The 23,575-nt window shown below is 43.4% G+C and overlaps 1 protein-coding gene across 1 annotated transcript; it reads right to left on the bottom strand.

Moving 5' to 3' along the window:
- Window positions 1-308: 308 nt before the first annotated feature.
- On the bottom strand, window positions 309-23,504 carry tbce (tubulin folding cofactor E). The gene is made up of 17 exons (XM_083766243.1): window positions 23,422-23,504; window positions 22,534-22,673; window positions 21,454-21,538; window positions 20,215-20,343; window positions 18,644-18,747; window positions 17,817-17,916; window positions 11,854-11,956; window positions 10,691-10,767; window positions 8,529-8,621; window positions 6,936-7,000; window positions 6,730-6,794; window positions 5,911-6,063; window positions 4,472-4,625; window positions 4,063-4,131; window positions 2,850-2,909; window positions 2,523-2,614; window positions 309-543 (listed from the first exon to the last, which is right to left on the bottom strand). The coding sequence occupies exons 2-17, from the start codon at window positions 22,655-22,657 to the stop codon at window positions 448-450; spliced, it is 1,569 nt and encodes a 522-aa protein (XP_083622369.1). The 5' UTR covers window positions 22,658-22,673; window positions 23,422-23,504; the 3' UTR covers window positions 309-447.
- Between the last annotated feature and the right edge of the window lie 71 nt (window positions 23,505-23,575).

Raw genomic sequence — 23,575 nt, 5'->3', positions numbered from 1 at the left:
TCGATTTTGAATTAAATTGTTAACTTAATGTGCTATTATCAAACAAATGCAGAGCCACAGTGCCCAGAACCTTATGTGGCACGGATCTCTTGCAATCAAAAAGAGCCAATAGTTGATCGGATTCCCCCTTCATCAGGTTAGGAAAGGGAGGCCACGTGTGGCCGAAACGCTGTATAAACACTTTTAGGAACAATGCTGTTTAATTTGAACTGTATTACTGTGTCCAACACCAGCGACAAACTGTATATGCGCGACGCACTTCTGAACTCTTATTTTGTCCCTCTCCATTCCCCCCCCCCCCCCCCCCCCCCCATCATCTCCACTACATATATTTGCCTGGAAATATGCAATGCATTGTGAGCTTGCAGAGTGTCAAATTTCGGCTAGGGGCACTAGGGGTTCATGTGGCTTTAAACAGTGTAGGCGTCGACCAGTGGTGCGTTGCGTTCAGGCCCAGCGTACCAACACCGTGTCGCCGTCTTCAATGGAGTAGAACTGCAGGGACTTCAGGTCGTTGTCGATCTCAATCTCTGTGCCCTCGATCTGAGAAAACAAACCGGAACAACTGTTAAAGTAAACCGTTCTTTATCGTAGAGCATGACATTTGGAGCATATTATAAGTGCCAGATAAAACGACAAAGTCCTGTTGCGTTCTCAATTTTTATTGACCCTTTACACGAGAACGCACACTTTATGAAAACGCTATAATGTCGCTAGGTGGCCGTAACGGGCTACCAAATAGACCAGTCACCCACGTACAAGAAGAACCCCTGCACGCAACCCTATTGAGGTTTTGAAATGATTCCAGAACACAACGTGGTTGTGGCCGTCGCTCGCTGCCTGCTTTCTATTAACGCATCGAGTGACACACAGGCTGACAGACAGCCCAGAGCATGCAGGCAGAGCGCGCCACGGGATGGTTATATATTTTATAAATTTACATTAGGCTACATAAACGCAGCTGCCGCGGCAGCCGCCTATCACAAGGCTTTTTATTTACATCATGGTTTTACATTCACCATCGCTGATGAGCAGCGCTTTGTAGGCGAGGAGGGAGGCTTGTTCAGGAACTCTTTATCATACATGGCTCTGCGTCAATGTAATAAACATATGCGCTGTGAGCCATGATGTCATAAGTTTTGCGGATTCACCGTTTTGCCTGTTTACATGGAGAAGGGATAAAACGGCGTTCTCAAAGATTTCGCGATTTCTCAAAGATAGCACGCCACTGAGTGGCGCGCTACGAGCTTGTAGGCCTGCTATTTTTGAAAATATTTATTTCAGAAAACTTTCGAGGTCAGGCCTAAATGGGTTAAAAACGCTAATATGGAATCCACAACCATGGCAGTCAGGTTTTTGAGTGGTGCAACCACTCCTACAACCAGCAATGTCCGTGTACCTGTATCTGTGTACCTGTATCAGTGGTCATGAGCACGAGTGGTGTGCGCATGCGTGGAATTGGAACGATACAGAGAAGAAACTGGAACGATACAGAGAAGAAATTGGAACGATACAGAGAAGCAACAATGCTGCGTCCTATCGCACGTGTGTGTGTGTGTGTGTGTGTGTGTGTGTGTGTGTGTGTGTGTAGTGCCTAGCACGTAGCAACACAATGCTGCGTCGTAGCAACACACGTCAATGCTGCGTGCTATGACACTCCCAAAAGTCCCAAAGTTTCGTTCTCCTCTCATAGTGGTATGTGGACTGTGGTAGTCGTCGCTAAACCACGCGACAATCATTATTATGCATCTTGAACAACACTGGGATTATTTATGGACCAGCAGCAAATTTCCAAGCACTTCAAGATGTTTAAAAAAAAAAAGAGTCTATACAGTACAGTAACTATAACAATAAATGTGTAGTTGCACCACTCAGTTCACACGGGTGTGATTTTATTATTATGATTGCTTCTACCTTTGAGTTGGTGTAGGAGAGTTGGATCTGCATTCTACCTTTGAGTTGGTGTAGGAGAGTTGGATCTGCATTCTACCTTTGAGTTGGTGTAGGAGAGTTGGATCTGCATTCTACCTTTGAGTTGGTGTAGGAGAGTTGGATCTGCATTCTACCTTTGAGTTGGTGTAGGAGAGTTGGATCTGCATTCTACCTTTGAGTTGGTGTAGGAGAGTTGGATCTGCATTCTACCTTTGAGTTGGTGTAGGAGAGTTGGATCTGCATTCTACCTTTGAGTTGGTGTAGGAGAGTTGGATCTGCATTCTACCTTTGAGTTGGTGTAGGAGAGTTGGATCTGCATTCTACCTTTGAGTTGGTGTAGGAGAGTTGGATCTGCATTCTACCTTTGAGTTGGTGTAGGAGAGTTGGATCTGCATTCTACCTTTGAGTTGGTGTAGGAGAGTTGGATCTGCATTCTACCTTTGAGTTGGTGTAGGAGAGTTGGATCTGCATTCTACCTTTGAGTTGGTGTAGGAGAGTTGGATCTGCATTCTACCTTTGAGTTGGTGTAGGAGAGTTGGATCTGCATTCTACCTTTGAGTTGGTGTAGGAGAGTTGGATCTGCATTCTACCTTTGAGTTGGTGTAGGAGAGTTGGATCTGCATTCCAGGGACCTTCAGCAGTCTATACAACAGTCCCTTCACTTTCTGAACCAGCATGGAGTCTGGATGGGAAAGCATTCAAAGTGAATAAAGCAATACACTGGTTATTACAATGACATTATGTTTGTAGTTAATTACCGTATATTTATATGCTGAGACAATATTTGTAAATAATAGAGATGTTTCTATACTGTTATTGGGTGTGATGCACCAACCTTATGTGCAAACATGCCTATATAGTGTATATATATATATATATATATATAATGAAAAGGATTCTGATGCATTTTTCCTTACCTGGGACTTTCTTGATGATGGGTTTTCGGTCGGCTTCGTCTGGACAAACAAAGGTGATATCTGACAGAAAGAAACATGAGATGTTGTCTGTGGTTTCGAAATGGAAATGTTTATGTCCAAAAGTAACAGCTTTGACAGTTAACAGCAGCAGTGGACAGACAGTGACATCTTGTCTTCGATTGGAATTTAACCCATTTTGGTGTCAGCATTATGTTATGCTTTAGCTATTGAAAAATAGAAGATCTACAAGCTCATAGCGCACCACTCAGTGGCGCGCTATGAGCTTGTAGATCTGCTATTTTTGGGGGGAAAAAACTCGGCAATATTAGAAACATAAGCTTTTTCAGAAAACAGTATGTAGAAGACCTTTTTAGAATCTGATCTCAGGTCAAAATGGGTTAAAGCTACATAATCCAGGATTTATTTCAATTAAATACAGTGCAGGTTTCACTTTTAGCCAATCTGTATGGTAGAGTATGTTAACACAATACAGCTAGTGAACACCCAGTGCTTCCTACTCTTCTACGGAGACATGCAATTGCCTGTCTCTGCCAAAAGAGGGAGACAGCAGACATAACATTTACAGAGTAGTTTGAGAGGAACCAAAAATATGGACCCTTACCGGTCTGCAACTCTGAGGCCCCCTTTCCACCGGTTGGTTCTCAATGGGAACCGGTTCAGTTCTTTTTGGTTCTTAGTCCATGAGCCAGAGCTCCAAAATTGGTGGGAAAAACTAGACCTATATTAAATTGTTTATAGGATCAATACAAGTAAATTAATACATGATAACCCTTCCAACGTAGTAGCTTTTTCATATTTACCTATATTTTCCTACACAATGCCTCATTTGCATATTTAAATTTGTAATACAATAAATCATTGTTTTCGTGTAAGTACTCAATTGGGGAAGTTTCATGGTGATAATCTAATATAGGTATGGTTTTGCCCACTCAATTCATAATTAACGTTCCAATTTTGGAGCTCTGGCTCATGGACTAAAAACCAAAAAGAACTGAACCGGTTCCCATTGGGAACCAACCGGTGGAAAAGGCGCCTGAGAGTGTACTGCATGGACCTGTTCCGTTTGTAACTTTGTACACTCCCAGAGTTGGCCTAATGCATTATCTAACTGGTGGTCCTTGAAATTAACGTTTTGAGAATTACTACTGGCATAAATATGTAGGTTTGAAGTGGGCGGGAGAACTCGACTCACTCAACAGCTGGTTTTTCAGAGCGAATGGCTGCTGCTTCTTGAGTTCACTCTCCTCTGGGGCGCCGTACTCTACAAGACAAACATGAGACATCGTATTCACTTCATATGTTGAATGTGTTGGTATTACTAGAGTTTAGTCGTTTTTTATGTAGCGTATGTGTCTTTTTTTCGTGTTTTTTCGTGTTTTTTCGTGTTTTTTCGTGTTTGAAAAGTTTTTAGAAAATTGCTCGCCTAAGACGACATGCCCAATTTAGGGACACCAGGTTGAAAGTGGTTACAAATCTGGATAATTGCCGATACCGATGTCATTAAAAAAAAAAGGGTAAAATAATTGCTGGGTTACGTTAGACAAAGCGATCTCTATATCGGTCTATAGCTCGAATTCATAAATAAATAAACCAGAACATACTGTGTATGAGACTGTGGAAGCGGGGGTGCTCCGAGGTGAACTGCATGCTGGGTCGGCTCTTCTCGGGATCTCGGTTGCCCCCGGCCTGAAGCCACGCCTCCCCAAACATCTTAATGTACATCAGCTCCGCCCCCCTCCGGTCCTCGCGGGTGAGCTGTCGGTCGTCATAGTGACAGAGAAAACATTGTGTATGGTAGTTAACCCATTCTGTCCGGGAACCCCTTTTTGGTGTTTTAACTAAGCATTATGTTATACTTTAGCTATTGAAAAATAGCAGAGCTACAAGCTCATAGCGCGCCATCGAGTGGCGCACTATGAGCTTGCAGGTCTGCTATTTTTAAAAAATCGTAGAAATGCGGCACAAATCTTTGAATATATATTCTTTCAGAGCGAGCGTTTTTTTTTATTTCGACGTCGGGCCTACATGAGTTAACCCATTCTGACCTGAGATCAGATTCTAAAAATGTCTTCTACATCCTGACAGTTTTCATTCTGACCTGAGATCAGATTCTAAAAATGTCTTCTATGTCAGTCGCTCTTCGATTTTTCAAAAATAGCAGATCTACAAGCTCATAGCGCGCCACCGAGTGGCGCGCTATGAGCTTGTAGATCTGCTATTTTTCAATAGCTAAAGCACGACATGACACTAACACCAAAATGGGTTAAAGGTGCTCTACAGTATATGTTTTGTCAAATAGCCCTATATTCCGATTGCAATCATTGTTATACAGCGTTTGTTCAGTCTCAAACAAATAAAGTTAGGAGAAATAAGTATAAAGAACCAAGTTATTAACTTCAATAGTGTTGCAGTATCCAGAAGAAGAAGAAAGAAAAAGGTGCTGACTGCTGAGTGGTATACAAGAATAACAAATAAAGACGCTCGCACCCTGAGGGCTCCGATTCTGTAATATTATAATATATGCCTTTTTATTGCACCATAAGGTGACTGTGACGTTTCCAGCACAATGGCGTGTCCACCCTAAGGGCCGATTCATACTCCTATTTTAGAGCCGAATAAAAGTCGGTTCGGCTATGTAGAGCCTACAATGTGACGTCATTTTAGGTTCTGGGGGGGGGGGGGGGGGGGGCAGGTACCGTTCTAAAGTCGGCTCTTCGGTGCTACTGAAAACTTCTGACGAGCCAAAATCATTTCGGCACTACAGCGGTAAGATAGGAGTATGAATCGGCCCTAAGACTGTGAGGTTGGGGTTCGATTCCCTGGCTGGGTCATGGCAAAGACTACCGGTAGTATAATAGATCAGTTGTATTTATCAGTGCATGAGACTGACACAATCCCTATAGACCTAATCCCAACCCCAAACCAAATATGTCATTTGTGTACAATGTGTATTTCTCAAATTCCACTATACATTTAGTACTCATACAGTACACACATACACACGCGTGTGCGCGTGAGTGTGCATGCATTGCAAACTGACCTGGCACTTGTTGAGGGTGGTCAGCTGGCTGAGTCTGGTCACCAGCAGCAGGTCTGCGGTCTGGAGGTTCCTCTCTCGGCCCAGCAGGGGGTTGTATCGAAACGACAGCTCCACCAAACTCGGCAACTTGTCCAGCTCGTTCGCTACGGTCCACTGTGCGTGTGTGTGTGTGTGTGTGTGTGTGTGTGTGTGTGTGTGTGTGTGTGTGTATAAAGGATTGAAGGAAACAAAAGGGGTCTGTGTTACTATGGTTGATCAAACAGATTGTTGTAGAAGTCTGTATTGTGAAAAATAAATAAATACATAATAATACGGGTAATATTAATAAGGGTAATAATAATTATTATTAAATATTCAAAATAATAATAATCACAGAATCAAAGGTTTTATGGCCATGAATCACCAGGAACCTTCATGGCTTGATTCTCTATAGGCTTAAAACAATTGATATAAATATTTGTGTAAATGTCTATGGGAAAAATGAATGGCAGATTTTTCAGTAGTGCCAGAAAGCCACGCCCACCGCTGCTACAGTATGCCCTATTGTGGTAATCATTGCTATAGTGTTTGTTCAGTAACTTTTGGTGTTAGCATTATGTTATGCTTTAGCTATTGAAAAATAGCACATCTACAAGCTCATAGCGCGCCACCGAGTGGTGCGCTACGAGCTTGTAGGTCTGCTATTTTTGAAAAATCAACTGACATAGAAACATAGCTTTTTCAGAAAACTGTCATTTTCAAACAGACATTTTTAGAATCTGATCTCAGGTCAAAATGGGTTAAATAGCTGTACAGTAATCAGAGTAACAGGGGGCTCACCTCAGAAATGTTGTTGTGATTCAGTAGCAGAGTGTTTAACGCTGGGAACATGGCTGTTTTACTACCTAAACCATGCACACGCACACGCACACACACGCACACAGACACACATACACACTTTCTAATCACTGTGGTTGAATCAATGCAGCATATTCTGAACGCTAAACCACAGACAGGACAAGAGGACAACACAATAAGGACTTTACCAGGAGGTACATCGGTGAACTGAAGCACAGACAGACCAGTCTTGGACAGGTTCAAGTACTCCAGTCTAGAAGGAGACAATGAAGACTTGACAGTTAAATCATTGAAGTCATTTGTCTGATAATGTGTCTGAATAAGCTTTAGCATGATATGTACGGGCCATATTTAAACATTATGTTAGTTAGTTAGTTAGTTAGTTAGTTTCATTTATTGTCCACGTGTGGAAATTTGCCTTCGGTCTCAACAGTAAAAAACAAACGGTTACAACAACAGCAACAACATTTAACACAATTATTTTCTCATGGCAAAAAAGTGCAGGACGACAGTGGCAAATACATTGGAAAAACAAACAAATCTAGCGAGACATGGTATAATTTAGTGCCTTAATGGAATTTGGTATGAAGGAATTTAAAAAAATGTTACGGTTAGCCCTTGGTACTTTGTACCGTCTACCAGAGGGAAGCCGTTCGAACTCCCCGCAGAGTGGATGAGAGGGGTCGTTTGCTATCTTGATAGCTTTTTTACGAAGTAGCCTACCTCCTTGTAGATACAGCCTAATTGTTTCTGTCTCTTCCCAATGACTTTTGAGGCTAGGTTTACTATTCGCTGCAGCTTGCTTCTTCCTTTTACATTTAGATTGCCAAACCACATTGCCATGTTAAAAGTCAAGATTCCCTCTATCAGGTTTTTATAGACTGTTTCCATGTGCTTGCTCACTCTAAAGGAGTTGAGCTTGCGTAGTAGGTGGAGGCGTTGGTTACAAGTTTAAAAAATCTGGTCAGTATTTTCACTGAAATTGAGTTTGCTGTCAATATATGTGCCTAAATATTTAAAAGTGTCTACTACCTCCACTATTTGTCCACCACTTGTAATGGACTGCACAGGTTCCTTTTCATGAATGACAAGTTATTTTGTTTTTGTCACATTGATCCCTAAGGAGCTTTTATCGCACCAGTTCTGAAGAGATAACACATGTGCTCTGTATGCTTCCTCCCCCACTGTGTCCCCCTTCTTCAGTAAGGCAACCAGGGCCATATCATCCGCATATTTGAACAAATGAAACATATCCTGGGCTAACTGGAATTCATTTGTATATAAGGAGAAAAGTAAGGGGGATAAGATAGTCCCCTGTGGAGCACCGGTGTTAAGCACAGTGATGTCGGACAGAGTATCATTAACACGGACCTGTTGAGGACGGTCAGAGAGGAAGTCTCTGACCAGATGGATAATACCTCCATTTACCCCTATGTCAATGAGTCTCTGCAGAAGGGTGTGTATCTGCATGCTGTTGAAAGCAGAGGTAAAATCAATAAAAAGGACCCTGGCAAACTGGGAGGGGGGTTAAGCAGGCTGATAGTTGCATCATCAGTTCCTCTCTGACTTTTATTTATTTATTTATTTTTCTTCATATTGTTCATTAGCATTGTGTCCGTCATAATGGAACACACATTACACCAGAGGTCCTTGAGGGATGCCAGGTGGTCCCTGGCATCCCAATTAATGAGTTAATACTACATCCAAATCGGTTTAACCACTTTAACCCTATCTATCTATCTATCTATGAAAGAGTTTTGTGAAAGTGGTTTTCACAGTACCTGGGCAGTTGAGACAGGCTCAGAATGCTGTCCTCAACCAACTGATTGTGGGACAGATCCAACAGCTTCAGAGACTCCAGGACCCCCGCCGGCCTTTACAAAACACAAACGATGGAAGGAAGACAAGATAGAACTATTAATTTGTCCCTCAAACATCAGTCAATCGATTAAACTGATTAACGGGCTCTCACCACAGAGGTCAGCCAGAACAACAGGAGTCTGAATAGTTGCAGTATAGTTGTTATATTGAATGTATTGTATTGCCATGTTTTTGTAGTTGTGTCGAATTGTGCAGTATTGTATAGGTATTGCATGTGTATTGCTTTGTTGCACAGTGTCTATGGACAGAGAGGCCTGTAAGGCAAAAAAAGTATAGATAACTGTGATCAATGTCGATGACTACTTGGTGTTCGCACTCTATATGGTCTCTTTTTGTGCTTATAGGGGGTATGCGCGTGACATCATCATCAAACTCGGAAGTTATGCAGGAAATGCCTACAGAGTGGCAAAAAACTACTTTCTGGCCTTGACAACCCATGCATCCAAACAGAAAAGTCCTATTTTAATGCATTAAACAAAGTTAAACAATGTTAAACTCACTTTGCATGTTGCTTTGCCACTCGATGTGCCATTCACTTTAAGCATGCGCTTAACCCTCTATTGCTTTCTATCCCTTTTCCCTGTTTTATCCCCACACACATATCTGGGTGTTGTCACTGCTGTCGTATGCTACCGACTGAGTCACCGGCCAATGAGGAGGCCCCCTCAGGAGGACGCAGAGCCTTCGTCCTACCCCTCACGTTCCCATAGCCGGGGAGCCACAGGCCCCAAAAAGCTCAAGGAATAGAGATTAACCTGTGATGTCATGACATTTTATTTGTGTTTTTTCTATTCACTTGGTCATTAAAGCTGCTATAAACAATAATATAAAAAATATTTTTTGGTATTCAGACAGCCAGCAATAGGTAGAACGCTCCCCACAAAAACACATCTAGGAGACGCAATCTGCATTCAAATATGTTCCTAGAAGCTTTGTCATTGGCCAAAAAAAAAAACCTGGTCGCAATGACTAAGCAATCAGGAAGCAGACAGGCAAATCGACCAATGACAAAGCTTCTAGGGAAATATTTGAATGTGGATTGCGGCCACTAGATGTGTCACAGAGACTACAAATTATCTGGGAGCGTTCTACCCATTGCTGGATGTCTGAATACCAAAAACATAAAAAAAAAAAAAAAGGTCATTAAGGTTTTGACATATTATTGCTTATAGCAGCTTTAAGGTCCACAGAATGAATGAAAGGTCTGCTCTGCCGGAGACACACCGAAAAAAGCTATGCCCATTTTTGTATATCACACCATAGACAACCAATATAATGTAAAGGTTTCCAAATTGCATCATGCTTTAAGTAGCATGTGAATTGTGACGTGTCAAACTAGGGGGGGGTTCATGATTCTATGAATCCAGTTTTGCACGAAAAACATTCCTTTGCCTAATTTCAGCCATAGCCACTTGCCCAAAATGTGCTCAAATGTGCTGACCTCATCACATTCGTGATGACAGTTTTTAGGTGAAGGAGTGTTTTCTGTGCAAAACTAATGCTTGGAATGGACTCAGAATCATGAAAACCCCCTCCTTTGACACGTCACATTACTTAAATGACATTTGGAAAATGTATATTGGTTGTCTATGGTGTGGTATAAAAAAATGCCCATAACCTTTTCTTGTGTTTCCGGCAGAGCAGACCTCTCATTCTGTGGACCTTAATGACCAAATGAATAGGAAAAACACAAATAAAAAGTATGTTATGACATCACAATATTAGCTTTCCGGCTACCAGCCTGTAGGACAGTGATATCATCGTCCCCGAACACGGGCCAATTACACCCTCGACAGGACAAAGTTGAACAATGCACCGCGGTGGATTCAAACCCACAACCTCTGTGGTGGTGGGCCAGGTAGTTAACCACTGCGCCACGCAAGTGCTATGTTAAATATTTGATTCATGCTGTTCTTTGTGTTTCTGTGCTACAGTTCTTAGTCTCCGACTCCAAAGAGAATTTATCCAATGGGGAAACACAATAAAGTGAAGACAAAACAGCTTTCTGTTCATTTAAATTCAGAAGGGACAGACAGGTGTGTTGAATGTTGACGGGTGTCACCTCTGCAGCTGTGTGATGTCATTGTTTTGGACGTAAAGCTCTTCCAGTTGAGGCCACATGGGGGCGCACTGCAGGAGCTGCACCCAGTGGAGGAAAAAAAACCCAGATGAGACACAATTACAATAGAAAAGACAACTGTATAGGTCAGGGGTACTCAACTCAATTTCAATTCAATTCAGGCAGTGTTGCTGCAGCACAACTACATTGTGTGTCTTATGTTAATGGAGGGAAGAAGTTAATAATATAAATAACATCAGATGGTACATTTCTCATGTGAAATTGCTGCAAAGGCCTCCAAAATGTCCCCCAAGGGCCCCCAAAATTCTGGCGCGCGCTGTGCGCGCGCGCAGTGTGATTTGGATTTGGAGTTCCACTCCGGGCCTGCACTCTGCACCCCATTATTGGTTGGTTGGAAGGGGATCTGATTTGTATAAGCTTGGCTTGACCATACTAAACGGGCATAGAGCCCCGCTCTCCGATGGACGCCGCGCATGGGACCGGACCTCTGTCTTATTCAAATAAATATTTGTGGACCTTCATCATTTCTAGTTGAGGACCCCTGGTATAGGTCCTATAGAGGACAGTGGTCTCAAGCTTTTCAGGCCGTGCCCCCCCCCCCCCCCCCCCCCCCCCCCCCAACATAATCATATTTGAACTGCCCCCCCGCCCCAGTGACAAGCACTTTGAATGTAGGGGTTGGGGCATAACATTTTGTTTGACTCTGTTCCACAGACAGAAGGCTTCTCAACAGTTCCAGGGGGTCCTCTGCAAAGTTTGTTAATATGGAATCAAAAGCTTTACCCCCATTTTATACTTTGGCTTAACCCATTCTGACCCGAGATCAGATTCTATAAATGTCTTCTACATCCTGACAGTTTTCTGAAAAAGCTATATTTCTATGTCAGTCCTTCTTCGATTTTTCAAAAATAGCAGACCTACAAGCTCGTAGCACGCTATGAGCTTGTAGATCTGCTATTTTTTAATAGCTAAGGCATAATATAATGCTAACACCAAAAGGGGTTCCCGCCCAAAATGGGTTAAAAAAAGAACAGATCTACAAGCTTACAACGTGTTTGTTTGTTAGCTTGAAGAGTTCCCGCTACTTTTGTGCAACACTGTTGTCCCAAAGTAGGGCCCATTGGGTTTGACTAATCAATGTGTACCTGTGGCCAGGAGAGGGCGCAGTTCTGCAGGGAGAGGACCTTTAGACTGGAGAATGCATGATGTTGAGCCAGGGGGTCAGAGGGCAGACGCAGTCTGTTGTCACTGGAGAGAAACCACAGGGACATCAAAACAACAATCATTTCAACTGCCTTTTTCCACTTTATTTCAACATTCTTTAGTGGGTCTGCAATGGGTCTGGTCCACAAGATTCGATACACCACCAAGATACCCATACCTGTCTAAATACTTCCTTAATGTAAACGAAGTCCACACCCACAACACCAGAGGGAGTGCAACAAACCATGTACAACCCAGATTCGGCACAAACAAGGGACTACATTATTTTCGCTCCTATGCCACCAAAATGTGGAACGCCCTACCAACAGTCATTACTTGCGCAAGCAGAGCGCGCAAGTAATATTTTCGCCCGGTCTCCTTCGTCGTGACAGCTGTTCCGCCATTCGAGGCTTACGCAGAAAAACATCAAATCTGTGCCTGTGTTGCTGGATGACGAAATGACCATATTTCTTACGTCATCATTTAGAGCTAGTCATACGTATACTATATACATAATCAGTAAAAAATAAAATAGCAAATTGTGCCTGATCTGCTGGGACCAGAGTACGTGGTGTGTATGTGTATGACTAGCTCTTAATAATGACGTAAGAAATATGGTCATTTGTGGTCATTTGGTCCAGCAACACAGGCACAGATTTGATGTTTTTCTGCGTAAGCCTCAAATGGCGGAACAGCTGTCACGGTTTTTGGCGCAAAGTAACCACAGTATACCGCTAATCAACTTACAACTACACACTTTATACAGTATAGAGTATATATGTATACGTATATAGTATATGCCTATATACTATATATATACTATATATATTTCTTACGTCATCATTTAGAGCTAGTCATACGTATACTATATACATAATCAGTAAAAAATAAAATGGCAAATTGTGCCTGATCTGCTGGGACCAGAGTACGTGGTGTGTATGTGTATGACTAGAAAAACTAAAAAGGGATCCAGAATATATCTACAACGATAAAACAGTATTTCTTATATAGATAGAAACTTGAATCATACTTAATAATACTAGATGTTTATATGTATAAAGTAGGTAGCAAATAGTTACATCTAAACATTAATCATTTCAAACGTTCCTTCACAGAGATACTGAGATTTGACAGTTTACAGCGGTCGAAAGGACTTGCGCGCTCTGCTTGCGCACTAGTTGGCCATTTATGGCCTACTAGACAACTAGTGTGCAACAAGCAAGTATGCACTCGACAGAGTGCAGTTCTAGTTAAGACATGTGAATCCCTTGACTCCTTCAAAACCGCTCTCAAAGGGCACCTACGGACGGCTGCAATTCGAAACTGGCCCCCGTAAAATCTGAATCCCCCCACCCCGCCTTTTCCCCTCACTGAATATGTTTCTTTTCCCTTTTTACCTCCTTTATGATGAATTCCTGTTCTGTTCTTTAACTATATAGAAGTGTCTATTTGTACGTCTCTAAATGTTTTGATGAATTGAACATGGTGGACCCTGTTTTAAACAAGTGTAATGCTTGGGTCATTTGGTTCGTCCACTCACAGTTAACAGTCTTTGTATTGAGTTTGTGCTTGAAATGTACTGTAATTCTGCAAACTGTTAATAAATATTTCAATCAATTCAATCAATCAATCAATAGTCCTTGTTTCTTTTGATTGATTGATTGATTGAAATATTTATTAACAGTTTGTAGAATTTACAGTACATTTTAAGCACAAACTCAATACAAAGACTGTCAACTGTGAGTGGACGACCCAATTAAGCATTACACTTGTTTACAACAGGGTCCACATTGTTCAATTCATCAAAACATTTAAAGACATACAGACATTTAGAGACATACAAATAGACATTTCTATGTAGCTAAAGTACAGAACAGGAATTCATCATATGGGAAGCAAAAAAGGGAAAAGATACAATATACAGTGAGGGAAAATGGGGGGGGGGGGTGGGGGGGGATTCAGATTTTACAGAGGCCAGTTTCGAATTGCAGCCATCCGTAGGTGCCCTTTGAGAGCGGTTTTGAAGGAGTCAAGGGATTCACATGTCTTAATGACTGTTGGTAGGGCGTTCCACATTTTGGTGGCATAGGAGCGAAAAGAATTTAGTCCCTTGTTTGTGCCGAATCTGGGTTGTACATGGTTTGTTGCACTCCCTCTGGTGTTGTGGGTGTGGACTTCGTTTACATTAAGGAAGTATTTAGACAGGTACATGGGTATCTTGGTGGTGTATCGAATCTTGTGGACCAGACCCATTGCAAGATGCTGTACTCTGTCGTCGACCCTAAGCCATCCCAGCCTGTCAAAGTGGGCAGGGGTGAGGTGGGTTCGGGGGGTGAGGCCAAGTAGGAGCCTGACCAGTTTGTTTTGGGAGGTCTGGAGCCTTGTTTTAAGGGCCTTTGAGGTGCTGTGGTACCAAGAGGTGGATGCATAGTCAAAGAAACCTTGTACGAGGGCTCCTGTTAAGGTCTTCAAGGTGTTTTTGCTGACCAGTGAGGAGATCCTGTAAAGGAATCTTGTTCTTTGATTGACTTTTTTGATTACGTTGGTGGCCATTTTATCACCGGAAAGATTGGCCTCCAGGATGGAACCTAGGTAGGTAATTTCATCTTTTCGTGTGATAATATTGTCACCCACTCTAACCAAGAAGCCATCTGCCTTGCTGAGTTTACTATTTGATCCGAAGAGGATGGATTCAGTTTTTCCCAGGTGTAAGGATAGTTTGTTATCAGCGAGCCAGGTGCAGATTCTACCGAGTTCAGAGCTGAGGGTCTTTTCAACCTGCAGTTTGTTCCTGTCCGAGACCAGCAGTGCTGAGTCATCTGCGAACAGGAACAAGTTGCAGTCACAAGCTGAAGTCATGTCGTTAACATAAATTAGGAACAGTAAAGGCCCTAGTATGCTTCCTTGTGGGACGCCACAGCTCACTGGGAGGGGAGGGGACAGTGTTCCGTTCACCTCCACCATCTGTTCTCTCCCCTCCAGGTAGGATTGCATCCAGCTCACTGATGTGCTATCAAAACCAATAGCTTTAAGCTTGTTAACCAGTATGGAGTGGTTCACGGTGTCAAAAGCCTTTTGGAGGTCCAGCATGACCATGCCGCAGTATTTTCCAGCATCCACCTCGTGTTTGATGTGATCGCTCAAATAGAGGAGGCATGTGTCAGTGGAGTGGGATGTTCTGAAACCAGATTGGAACTCGTACAGCAATTTATTAGAGGCAAGATACTTTTCAACCTGTTCATAGACTATTTTTTCCATCACTTTCGAGATGGAGCTTAGAATAGAAATAGGGCGGTAGTTGCCGGGTTCTAATTTACTCCCTTTTTTGTACAAGGGGGTTACTTTGGCCAGTTTAAAATCTTGGGGGACCTGTCCCTGTTTGATGGAGAGGTTAACTATGTGGGTGATGACTGGAGCTATGGAAAAGGCTGAGTCTCTGAGAAATTTGGAGGGAATATTGTCATGGCCAGTGGCCTTGTGGGGTTGGAGGGCACTCAGTTTTTTAAGTACCTCCTCGGTTGTTACCATTGTCATTTTAAAATCATCTTTACAAACACCAAGGTTTTTGTAGAAGGCTTTGATGTGCTCTACACCAAAACGCCCAGAGTGGGAGGGCAGTTTGCTAACCAGCTTTGTTGCAATGTTTGTAAAGAAGATGTTCAAGTGGTTGGCTACATCGAGTTTGTCAGTGATGAGGGTGTTATTCGATTTGATGTTTATGTTAGTAAACCTGGTTTTTAGTTTCCGACCACAGCCTAGTTGATTGTTTAGTAACTTCCATAGCTCCCGAGGATTGTTTTTGATTTCCTCGGCTTTATCATTGATAAAGTTACATTTGGCTGATTTGGTCATGGCAATTACATTGTTTCTTAGCTTGTTACACTGGGCTTTTAGGTTGCACAGTTTGGTTTGGAGATCACTGTCGAAGCGCTTGCACTTGGCTAGTTTGGACTTGCATTTAAGAAGTTCAGAGCATTTGTTGTCTCTGGCTTTCATTGCAGTCAGTATGTCCGAATTCATCCATGGCTCCGAGCGGGTTTTGACCCTGACGGTTCTCAAAGGAGCCATGATGTTTAGTACTGATGTAAATTTGGTTTTAAAGCCAAGCCATGCTTCTTCGACTAGTGAGCTCCTGAGCACATCGGACCAATCCAGATTCTCCAGTTCAAGGTTAAAGGCCTCACTAGAGTAGGTTTTGAGGTCCCTAGATATGACTGTTTTGTGACAGTCAAACTTGAGTTTTTGTATTTTGCGGGTACAGAAAATCATAAAATGATCACTGAGCCCACATACAATAACCCCTTTCTTTGAGATTCTGGATTTGTCCGAGGTCAGAATGAGATCAATGACAGTTTGAGAAGAATCACACACTCTTGTGGGTTGGGTAATTAGCTGACTGATACTATGCAGATCACAAAACCGACTAAATGACTTGAACACAGGAGCTTCCTTATGACGCATATCCGTATTGTAGTCGCCAATCAGGATCTTCTCTACACATTCCTCCCCAGCTAAGCACCCCTCAAGTATATCATAGAACTCATTCTGATCAGGGGGTCTATATACGGTGCCCACTAATACCGATTTAGCATTTTTGAAAATTAATTCAACCCACACAGTTTCAATTTCATCATGCTGCAAGTCAGTACGAGTAATGTATTCAGTATCTTGGTGAATATACATGCACACGCCACCACCATGCCTGTTTCTGTCATTTCTAATGACTGAGTAATTTTCTATTTCAATCTCTGGGTCTTTAGTAGACTCATCAAGTTTAGTTTCAGAGAAACACAGTATGTTTGCCTTACCGTTCTGGAACAGATGTCTGATCTCAGCTAGTTTGGGACTCAAGCTATTCACATTCAAATGGAACAGGTGAAGGCCGTTGGATGCGACGATTGTGTTAATTTCGTCTGTGTTGAAGTAGTCAGAGGTGTGACCGAGGATGGGCGTGTCCGTGGCTGAGGTGTGAGTGGGGAGGGGCGGTGGAATGTGGGGGGTGGCGCCGTTGAACATGTCTGAACATGTCTGAACATGTCTGGACATGTCTGTAGGCCAGGTCAGATCCATCCTGGTGTCTGGGTCCGTGGCTGGGGTGGGAATGGGTGGTCTATTATCCTCTGTAGTCCTGGGTTGACTGTGGGTGTGGGGGAGGGGGTGGTGTTCCTCGTTCAGCTCCATGATCACTGCCGCTGGGGTGGCTTCGGCGAACAAGACGCCTGCGGTGGTATGTGGGGGTCCGCTGGCGTTGGTTGTCTGCAGTTCATGGGCTGATCTTGAAGTTGCGTCCGTGGTCCGTTCCGTGGGGGAGGCGCTTGAGGCGCTCGCGGCGCTCTGGAAGGCGTGGAAGCCGTGGTGCGTTGCGATGGGAACGGCCGTTGTTTGCGGAAGCAACAGTTGCTGCTGTGAGTGCAGTCTTGCTTGTGATCGGGTAACCGGTCCAGGATTGAAGTGAATATCTCCCGATAGTAACAAGAAAAGAATAATCACAGTTCTGCGATCCATCTTGCCAGTCGGGGGCTTGTACTTGCGATTCGGGTTTGCTGTTAACAGGCCATGAATCGCTGCTGATCCAAAAGAAATGTGTTTACATTCAACGCCAGTTAGAAGGTAAAAATCGCTGTGAAACTCCTCCGCTTCGATTCCGTGACGTTCCATCTCTTCTTGGTGGTGTAAGGTCCATGTTGGATTAGAGTATGCGTCCGTAATCCATAGCATGAAGAGGAGGAAAAAGGCGGAAAAGGTTGAAAACATAGCTAAAAATCGCTGTTGTCTGGGGAGCTCTCTGAAGTGCGACCGATCCGTTCGAGGGTCAGCTCTGATCTCTTTCTGCACAGCTCCAATGATTTATACAGAATGTTATAAAACAGCACACACACACACACACACACACACACACACACACCTGAGCAGTAGCTGTTGCAGATGTTCCATGTGTCGGGTGATGTTTGCCACATCATCCCAGCTGCTCAACAGGTTGGCGCCCAGGTCCAGAGTGCGAACATCTGGCGAGAAGAAAAAAAGATGGTCAACACTTGATCAATTCAGTCCTGACCTGCTCATCTCTCCCCTCTGTCACTGATTGTAATAACTAAATTATGATCTGCCACTTGAATTAAGGTGATTTGATTGATTGACATCTAAAAGTGCCTGTCAGCTCAAACCCACAATGCAATACTTTTTTTTCCGAGATTGTTGCAAATGCACCGAGCAAGCCTGCCTGGCTTGTCTGTCTGTGCCACCAGAGGGCTGTATCACACACAAAAAACACACGCAAGCACTCACACAGTAGAAGAAAAAAGAACTTCAAAAAAAGAGAACAAAAAGGTGTGGTCACCCCTGATCTACAAGCTCGTTGTGATGGGTTGTGAGCTTGTAGATCTGCTATTTTTGAAGGTATAAAATGATTTGAAGAATGTGGTTTAGTTTGGTAAAAATGTTTTCATTTTCTACTATAGATTTGTTTCCCCATTTCCTGATTTCTCTGCGTTTTTAGAGAAAACCAACACATTGCGTAGAGCGTGAGGGCGGGAACCCCTTTTGGTGTCAGCATTATTTTATGCTTTAGCTATTGAAAAATAGCAGATCTACAAGCTCATAGTGCGCCACCGAGTGGTGCGCTACGAGCTTGTAGGTCTGCTATTTTTGAAAAATCGAAGAACCACTTACATAGAAACATGGCTTTTTCAGAAAACTGTCTGATCTCAGGTCAAAATGGGTTAAAAGGGTTACCGGGTGTGACTGCCCTGATGTCGTCTTCAGAGTCAGAAGAACCATAGACGTCCTTCATCACCAGGGACACCACCTGAAGGCTCTTTGACCTGGACACAAACATACTGCAAACACAGGAAACAACGCATACATTAGGGCGGCTGTGGCTCAGGAGGTAGAGCAGGTCGTCCAATGATCCCTGGGGTCGCCGGTCGGTGGTTCGAATCCCGGCTCCTCCTCCTGTGCACATGTCGAAGTGTCCTTGGGCAAGACACTGAACCCTATACGTTGCCTCCAATGAGTCGGTCGGTGTGAGCTCGCCACCATCGGTGTGTGAATGTGAGGACGCTGGCGTCGACTGTTCGCCCGCTTCACCTCCCAATGTATGAACGAATGAAAGGTTGTAAAGCAATTTGAGCACTTGGAAAAGCGCTATAAAAATGCAATTCATACCGTATTGTCACTTTCTTGGTCTGACAATTCCAGCTTTGTCGCATTGGGAAGGCAAACTACCAGCCAAGTGTTTGCATTGACGTCAACGGGAGCCGGATGGACAAGTGCATGAATAATTAAACGTTTCAGGAAAATAAAAGAAAGACATATTGCTTCCTGCTGAAATCAAAGTATTTTCCTTTCTGACAAAGCATTAAAAATATAGTCTCTTCATAAAGCTGGTCCAGCCAGCTCTCACTTCCATTGAATGTCAGGCTCCAGTTTGCCTCCCTAGTGCATCTACGGTGCATGGCATCGTTTCCACGTCATAGATATTAGATGCATTAAATGCATCCCTTCCTTCTTCACAGGCAGGAATTTGATGGAGGCCCCCTTCTGATTGGCCTTATGTCCTGCAAAAGGTAAAAGATCAATCCTGAGGCCACAGATTGTGGCCCCACACTCTCTGCTCCAGCTTTCTCCTCTGCCTCTTTTCTGTCAATATCCTGACATAATTGTCACGGGGCAACCCGTGCCCTCTACACATACATAAAACTGCTCTCTATAACTAGACTAATGTTTTAAACTTATTATTGTCATTGAGTTTACATGCTGATTTATACTTTTAATTGTAACGCATTATTGAGAATGTTTAGGTTACTTTTATTCAAGGTGTTATTTATGGCAGTATGGATCCATCCCTATTTAAGGGAGGCTGCAGCGACAGACTAGTCAGTTGGATGTGGGCATTGACACCAATAACATCCCTGAGGGAGAGCTACAGGGCCTTGTGTGATCAAGGTACGAGCTCTCATCCTGGTTGGGTTTTGTTAAGGAGTGTTGCCCAAGTATTTATTTATCTTTTGGTCCTTTCTTATTTTGTTGCCTGTAATCTAGTTTGTTATTGAGGATTATTGCACTGAACAATTATCTGGATTTTGGTGGAGGAGTTTTGGGGAAAAATAAAGACCCTTAAACTGCATTACTGACTGTTCTTGGGAGCCTTGGCCGTTCGGGCAACTTTACAATAATACTACAGTATATGTTAAATTAATTCATGAATGACAGTCCAGGCCCACACACACACAGTACATTCTCAAAAGTAGGAATACACCCTAAAACTGGTTCTGAGAACTTGACGTTGTCAGACTATACTGTACCTGATCTTGTCATCCTCGTTCTCCTCGTGGTGCTCCTCCAGGCTGGAGGACAGTTCCCTGATGGCCGCCACGTAGTCCACCCCGAAGCTGGCCTTCTTAGGGCGGACGAACGAGCCGCCGCTAGGATGCCTTGGGGTTGGTCAGATGGGGGAGGAGACACCATGACCACAGCACACTGGTTCATGCTTTCATTCCTGGTAGACTAGATCACCGTAAATGACCCGTGTGTGTTGTAGGCTCAATCAGTGTTGTTTTTGGCAGCAAATTTCGATTTTAGTTTAGTCATAGTCTTTGGACTGAAACGTCATTTAGTTTTAGTCACATTTTAGTCACCTGGAAATGTCTTAGTGTTAGTCTAGTTTTAGTCGACTAAATGTCATAAGATTTAACACAAATGTGTTTTGGTGGGCCTTGATGCCGTCGTAATGAGTGTTTTTACACTTGCTGAAAATAGCCGATCTACAAGCTCACAACGCGTCGCAATGCGACGCATTGTGAGCTTGTAGATCAGCTAATTTCAGCATGCAACCAAGAGTAAAATGACTTATAGTGGATCTCTTGTCCACTAGTCCCTTCCTAACATTTTAGTCTACGGTAGTTTTTATTTGTCAACGAAATTCACAGTATATTTAGTCTTAGTTTTAGTCATCATAGCTTAGTTTTCATTTAGTTTCCATTCGTTTTTGTCAGTGGAAAAAGGTAGTGGACGAACATTTTTCGTCTTTAGTCGACGAAAACAACACTGGGCTCAATATGTCAGTTTGTCACAGTCAATACATCCCGTGATCTTTTGTGGCCAGATGTAATTTCCTTGGGGTCTAGTAGGACTATAGTGAATAATAAAAAAATAAATCGATATAACATTTTGTAAAAACAATGCATATTTAAGCCCCATGTTCGAATGCTCCCGCCCGTCAAAAATAAAGAAAGCAGCAAATGAAAAAATAAATAACACTCATCTTTCACTAATAACAACCTAGGTTAAAGACACGCAAAATAGGGCCTGAATTCACAGTGTGCAGTTGCCTTATTCCTTACTATTGCATTGTTACTTTATTGTAATCAATTATCAATGTGAATGTATTTTCATCATCATTGACCTTTGTATTTTCTATCTATCTAAGTTTGTTGTATGAAATGTGTTATATAAACACATTTGACTTGAATTAACTTGACTCATTTAACTCGTTTAAACATAAAATTAACAATGCAGCATACGGTGTAATGATTAGTGTGTACCTGCATGTAAAATACTGGACTCCTTCGTGGGTTCCATGATGTTTGCCTCGTTCAGGTTTGTCCCACTCCACGCCCAGCCAAAGCCCTTTGAGAACACAACAAATCAAATCAAACAGTGTCTCTCAACTTTACATCAAAGATGCACTTACCGGCGGCTGCAATTGTAAAGTCTGTAAAAGAGGCCCCTCTATACTGTACACGTGTTCCCTTTTTTCTAACTTGTATATGGCCCGGGCGGCTGGCGTAGCCGCCTGGGCACCTTGGCTGGTAATCCAGTCTGGCAGTGTGCCGCGGGTTCGACTCCCGATCCCGACGGCCCTTACTGCATGTCACCCCCCCCCCCCCCATCTCTCTCCCCGCTAGAACGAAAATACATCGCATGGATGCAACTGGGACGTATCCTCAGTGATGTATCCTGAGGTCATCAGGGTTTCGGGTCTCGCGAACATCATAACCCTCACTCGGGTGACCCAGCCGGGGTGATCAAGTCCCGACTTACATCCCAGTAGCTACCCTCGATCAGACCCACTAGGGAGAGACAGGGCCGCACAATCCGTTGCGACCACTCCGGAACTACTATGCCGGGACTGAGAGGTATTCCACATTCTGGCATGTGGAGGGACTAGGCTCTGTGGGTTGCCTCCTGTCCGGGCCCCTCCTACGTCTCACCAGGTCCACTCCTGCTACCAGGAGTACCGCGAGGACCTGTGCGTTGCACCAGACTCCCAGCACCAGACACTTCATTCAGGAGTGGTGGATTCTTGAGCCGCAATGGTTCTGCAGGCTCCACCGCTGGGCAACGGTAGTACTGCAGGCTCCGCTTGCGGCTCGAATGGCCCTCCTAAAGGCCTCATCGAAGGTTTTTGGGCTTCCTCCTCACGGAGGATGCAGGCTGGGGCACTAACCCATACTGCTCCCGGGGTGCTGTCTACATTCCGGCTGTCACCCGACTCTCCGGTGGTCACCAGACTATACCTGGTCGTCACATAAAATAGACAATGCCACAGATGCTTTCCCGGATAGAATGGGTTAAAGTGTCTGACCTGCTGCAGACATCACACAGTGTTTTAGCTGACTCACCTTTAGTTGGAGGGACGGTTCCCACAAACCGAACCGTGGCGCGTTCTCCATCACAAGACACGCGCCTGCCCACTGCGTCAGACGGAACCTCAGTGTCCACAGCAGACATCTGGTCGGTTCCCATTGAAATGCAGTGTACTCTGAAACAGTAATGATTATTATTATTATTATTCAGCAGCCAAAACAGTTTATATGCTATATTAAAGGTTATGAGGCTTTTTATAGCACCAAAATAAAATGTCAGACATGCGACAAAGTATAAATCTGGCTTAATGTATTGGCCTGTCCCAAAATATCAGATTAGATCAGTAACCCAGTGCGAGGACAGTACTAGGCCAAGCACTCAAAATAAAAGCTGATCCAACCTGAAAGTCAGTTTAAAACAACGTTCATTTTGTTGCCATGCAGAACCACTGCTAGAACATGCATGATATGATGATGCTACAGTAATAACTCATGTAAAGAATGTACATGAGTTGAACATTTGACATTTTAAGGCCTAATATTTCGGCATTATGGGAATAAAGAAGACGTTTAAGGGTTAAGGCTAAGGGTACATTTTGGTTTGATAATAATGATGCATGTTCAAATCATGTGTGCAGTGCATCTGACCATTTTCTAAATTCTTTATTGTATTTATATTTTGGAAGAGATGGCCACAATAAATGTTTAGGTGCCATGCCCAGACTGCCCAGTGCCAAGCTGGTGCCCAATCTACTAGGAGCTGCTGTTGTTACACAGTCATGATGGGCTTATCCCAAATGGCTTCATAAACAAATGTCACCCAGCCGTTAAAGAGATGCCCGGTTTATTGACTCCAGTCGAAGGTAAATAAATCACGTCTGCGTGTGAAAGGAAGACTATAAGTCATACAGTATGATTAATTACCTGGCGAATGTTGCCGATTCCTGGAAATTTGCTCTCCGAACGTACTGTTGTTGTGGTTGTCACTACATCTTCATAGACGACCGGAAAGGATCTATTTAGACGGTGCACCTATAGCTTCTATTACGATCAAAACATTTTCGCCATGATTTTAGCT

Source organism: Protomyctophum parallelum (genome assembly GCF_964188405.1).
Source record: "Protomyctophum parallelum genome assembly, chromosome: 5".
Taxonomy (NCBI): domain Eukaryota; kingdom Metazoa; phylum Chordata; class Actinopteri; order Myctophiformes; family Myctophidae; genus Protomyctophum; species Protomyctophum parallelum.
This window is presented reverse-complemented; position numbering and strand designations above follow the sequence as displayed.